The following is a 5,091-nucleotide window of genomic DNA, read 5'->3' as shown; positions in this document are numbered from 1 at the left end:
GATTATTGATGGGCTACAGCTGGATAGGGCGTGGTCTAGGGCTGGGGCTAAGCATTAGGGGGTAAGGATTAGAGATGGGCCATGGCTGAGGCTTTGGCTAGGTTGTCAGCTCCGGGAAAGTCTATGGGTTAGAGTTTGTGATTAGGAATGTTCTAAAGCTGTGTCTAGTCCTAGGGTGAGGGCTAGGGCTATAGTAGGGATTTGAGCTAGGGATCAAGTGTGGAAAACAGCTGGGTCTAGGGCTAGAGTGTAGGCTAGTGATTAGGTATGAAGTTTAGCTGGGGCTAGGGCTAGGATGTGGGTTCTGGATAGGGCAAGGTATTAGGGCTTGAAATCAGCGATGGGCTACAGGTGGTGTTAGTGCTAGGGTTTAAGCTAGATCTGGGGCTAGGAATTAAAGCTATTCATTAGTGATAGGCTACAGCTGAAGCTAGGGATAGGCCATGGTCTAGAGTTAGGGCTACTATGTGGGGTATGGGTAGGCTTAGGTCTAGGATGTGGGCTAGGGCTAGGGTTAGGCTAGGGTTTGGCTAGGCCAGATTAGGGGTAGGCTAAAACTGAGGGATTATCTAGGGCTAGGATTAGGTATTAGGGCTAGTGATTAGTGATAGGTTACAACTGGGGTCAGGGCTAAGGTGTGGGCTAGGGATTAGGGATGGGCTACAGCTAGGGCTAGGGCTTATAGGAGTAGAGCTAGGGATTAGTGTGATGGATGGGATCACGCCTATGATTTATCCTATAAGGGTATGTGTGAATCTTACTAAATGTAGAATATAAATGTCTTAACACAACAACTAAGGAAATGACATGAAGCCTATTTTAGCCTGTTAGATGAAAGTATTCCAAATTGTATATAGTAACAACCCACTGTACCCCATGATAGTATTAATGTACACAGCTATGACTTAAAAAAATTAAAAAAAAAAAGAATGGGCTGCAGTTCAGGCTAGGACTAGGGTGTGGGGTACAGCTAGGCAGAGGGTTTCAGCCTAGGGAATAGGGATGAGCTACAACTGGGCTTAGGTTTAGGTTCTTATCTATGGGAAGGTCTAGCATCAGATATATGGCTGAGGCTACAGATAGGATGTAGGCTAGTGATAAAGCTAGGAATTGGGACTAGGGATTAGGGATGGTCTACAGCTAGGGCTAGGTCTAGGTGTGGGCTAGTACTAGGGATATGGATTAGGGATGGGTTACAGCTGGGCCTAGGGCCAAGGTGTAGGCTAGGGATTAGGCTAAAGATCAGGAATGGGCTACAGCTGGGATCAGTGCTAGGGTATAGTCAAAGGCTAGGGGTTGGGTTTAGGTCTAGGTATTAGGGTTGGGCTACAACTGGGGCTAGGGCTAGGGTGTGTGCTAGGGCTAGGGCTAACAATTAGTGCTAGTTGATAGAGATGGGCTACAGCTGGGGCTAGGGCTAGGTTGTGGGTAGGACCAGGACTAAGTATTAGGGCTAGTGATTAGGGATGGACTACAGTTTGGGCTAGGGCTAGGGTATGCACTTGCCTAGGCCTAGGGATTAGAGCTAGGATTTACAATGGGCTACAACTGGGGTAAAGTTAGGGTGTGGGATAGGACTAAGGATTAAGTCTACAGATTAGGGGTGGACAAGCCATGGGGCTTTCTCTTGGCCCTTGTTAGTGTCAGTGCTGGCCTATTCCATCCCTGTTCCCCTTTCTGAAGGATGCTAGATTTCTCCAGTGTCTGAAAAGAATTGTGGCCATCCTGGAAACTTCTTTAGGATGCCCACTACACCAGCAAAGACTGAAGGGCTGGGAGAACTCTTTGCATTCTCTCTTCTCTTCTCAGTTATCTCCTGGTTCTAGGGCCACCTGCCTGTCTGCCCTGACTGGATTAACAGTAGCAGCTGTTGAGAGAATTCTTTGTACTGAGCGAGCCCGGCTTCCTGATGCTCGGAACTACTGAAATGTGGCATCCAGTGTGGCAGGCAGCACAGAGCTGCAGTGTGGCCTATAGGTCAATGGTGAGCTGCCATCCTAATTGGGATTGATTACATTTCTAGGGTTCACTGGCCACACATGGCAAATGGCCACCACAGGACTAATGTGATAGCCCACTGGACAGTGGAATTCTCATGCCATGGTGAAGCTCATGGTTTTTGCACTTTGCGAGGGGTCTGGGGCTTGAGGCAAGATGTCCAAATGTGCCTAGTGGAAGGGTTAGCCATGAGATGGGCTGCTGCTCCTTGAGGTGTGCAATAGCAGGATATTGGCCTAACTTAGGCTTCCCTTCAGGGCCTCAGGTCTTCCCTAGAGATCAAGTGCTCTCCTTGGCCAGTGCCCAGGCTCCTGACTCTGGCAGGTGTTCCTGTGTGGCTGAGAGCACAGGGGAAAGGGCCACCAGGAGGTCATTCTGCCAGTCTACAGTGAGTCTCAGTCCAGGAAGTCCACATGGGTGCAGCTGATCAGCTCCAAGAAGATCCCCCGGTGGGAATTCCTGGGAGTGAGGGTGTTCAGGTCCAAGACTGCCCACCGAGACTGGCTGCCTTTGAGTGGGGATAGTGGAAACCAGAGACCTGGCCTGGAGTGTGAACTCCCCCAAGGGGGCAGGTGATCAGGTGGCCCTGAGCACCATGTTCAGAGAAGAGTTGGGAAGGGGATGAAGTAGCATCAAGAGGCCCACTGTCCTCAGTGGTTTGGATCAAATGGAGCAGCCATCCAGTCTGGACTGGCAGTGTGGGTGATGGTTAGGAACACTGGCTCTGGAGATTCACAGACATGGCCTTCTGCCACCTGTCTCCATGGCCTAGGCTGTCACTTCACTTCTCTGAGCCTCCATTTCTTCATCTATAAAGTGGTGGGGAGAATGACACTCACTGTGCAGGTCATCATGGGGACTCACAGAGCTCAGTGGGAACTGTAGTCACTGTTATTTCTTCCCTTCCTCAATTGAGTTTCTGTGGAACTCTGTGGAGGTGCTAGGAAGAATTCTGGGAAGTATAGAGTGGCAGGTAGGAGGCAGGAAATGTTCAAGGCCAGCTCTTTCCTTGGCTAGAGTCAGGATCATGTGGAAAAGGTATCGTGTGCCTAAGTGCCCACCTATGCCTTGATGTAGTGCCATGCAGCACCACATGGGTAGGAGATTTGTTACCTGAATTTTACAGACGAGGAGACTGAGGCCCAGGAAACCCAGTCACATCTCCAGGGCCTCAGGGCCTCACATGGTGAGTTAGGGTAGCATTGAGGCCCTCACCCAACTCTACCTCATTCCTAGCACAAGGAGGCTTCTCCTCATTCTTGCTGAGGGTAGGAGTGCTGGTGATGGAAATGTTGCTCCTAGCCCCTCTCTACTCAGTACTTGAGATTGCAGGGGCCCCTGCTGCCTTCCAGCCAGTGAGAGCTGGATAGCTCTGCAGTCCTCACTTTGGATGTCCCTTCCAGAAAGCGTTCCATGACTGCCCAGCTGGGGCCTCCTTGGCATAGCCCTGGTGGTGACTTGTAATGCCACTTACCTTTGTCTTTCTGTGTTGGGCCCTCCATGAATCTGCAGTCTGAAGCACGACCTTGACCACTGCTTAATTCCAAGTTCAGCACCTGGTACAAAATACATACTCAATGAATATCTAGAATTTGTTAGCCAGTATTTATTGAGAGCCTCTCTGTGCCAGCCCCTGGTCTAGGCACCAGGAACTGGTAGTGAACAAAACAGACAAACCCCATCTTTTAGACTAGATGGTCAGGTACTAAACAAATGTGAATGACTCTATAACTTGGTCATAAGTACTATGGAAAATAAAGCCAGGAAGGGGGAGAAGATGTGCCAGGGGTAGAATCTGCAGTTTTAAGTTGGGTGACCAGGCACATTTGACCAAGTCATCTTGAAGAAATATAAGGGAAAGATGTGAAATGTAGTAGGCAAAAGCATTCTAGGCATAGGTAATGGCAGGTGCAAAGCCCTGGGGCAAGGAAGCAGGTTGGATGAGAGGTTGGAGGAGGCAGAGATAATGGGGTGGGGACAGTGGAGTTGCCATCACTGAGGTGAAGTTATTTGGAAATGTCTGTGAGATGTCCAGTGAGGTGTCAAGTGGACAGTGGGAAAGACATGTCTGGCACTCAGAGGAGAGATCTGGGCCAGGACACAGTCTGGGAGCAGCAGCAAGACAGGCGGAGAACACCAGGTCAGAGCTTGGGCAGAGGCAGAGCACAGTCAGGTGGCCACTGCTCTCCCCTCACTGAGTCAGGCACTGATTCATGACCCAGCCCCAGCCCACCTCTGTTCTGTGAACAGGTGCCAGAGTGTTTCATCCAGTGCTCAAGGTTGATAAATCCTCCTGCAAGGAGGTCGTCTTGCTGCCAGGTGTAAGTGCTGTTTGGTCTCCTTCCTCAGGTCTTGGTAGCCAGATGAGTGTGCCATTTGTTTCATAGCTTTTGTGCATCTGCTTGTGTGCCAGACCCTGGGGAGCCACTAATGACCCCAGGGTGACATGAGACAAGGTCTGCCATTCTGGAGGGCACAGGCCAGGTTTGATTCAGACTGGCATCTGCAGCAGGTGCGAGAAGCTCAGAGACTGAGAGGAGGTACCAGGGCTTGATGTAACATTCAGGGGAGGCTTTCTGGAAGAAGTGAGATCTAACTGGATACCCAAAGGATGAGGAGGCATCGGCAAGAAGGTGGGGAGGAGGGAGACAAACACTGTAGGTAAAAAGAACTTATGTCCCTGAAAATGTCCTGGACCAGAGTCTTCCTTAATGATCCAGGGGAAAATCCACAGCTTGGATCACTAGGAAACTGTAAATGTAAATTTTATGTGAAGCTCTTGTATATATTGGAAACCTAAATCTCTCTGTGCTTGTTCTAGGGTGATAAAATTAAGTATCTGAGGATTTTGAAAACTGTGTTAGAAAATCAAGCCAAAGAAAACTCTATTTGCCACCTTGCAGAGAAACTCACCTTCTTGCCCAGCCAGTCTCAAGGACTATTGAAGCTCCAGGAAAACCCTCATTTTTTGAAGAAGAAAACCCTTCAAAGACCCTGAAAGGGTTATGCTGTGAGCTTGTTCCCCAGAATGCAGGCCTACCCTTGATGCCCAGGGCATGTCATTGGCTATTGTTATGAGCCCATTGTAGAGAG

At 49.6% G+C, this 5,091-nt stretch overlaps 1 protein-coding gene across 1 annotated transcript in view; it reads left to right on the top strand.

Moving 5' to 3' along the window:
- Positions 1 to 2,411: 2,411 nt before the first annotated feature.
- LOC100947227 (putative vomeronasal receptor-like protein 4) overlaps positions 2,412 to 5,091 on the top strand; it is a 16,754-nt gene continuing 14,074 nt past the window's right edge. Inside the window, exon 1 of the mRNA XM_023508823.1 lies at positions 2,412 to 2,477. Coding sequence (XP_023364591.1) covers positions 2,412 to 2,477 — 66 coding nt within the window. The remainder of the gene's footprint in view (positions 2,478 to 5,091) is intronic.

This window comes from Otolemur garnettii, unplaced genomic scaffold, assembly GCF_000181295.1.
Source record: "Otolemur garnettii isolate 467f Iridium unplaced genomic scaffold, OtoGar3 scaffold00279, whole genome shotgun sequence".
NCBI lineage: Eukaryota > Metazoa > Chordata > Mammalia > Primates > Galagidae > Otolemur > Otolemur garnettii.
Note: the sequence above shows the minus strand (reverse complement) of the source record. Positions and strands in the feature narration are given on the sequence as shown.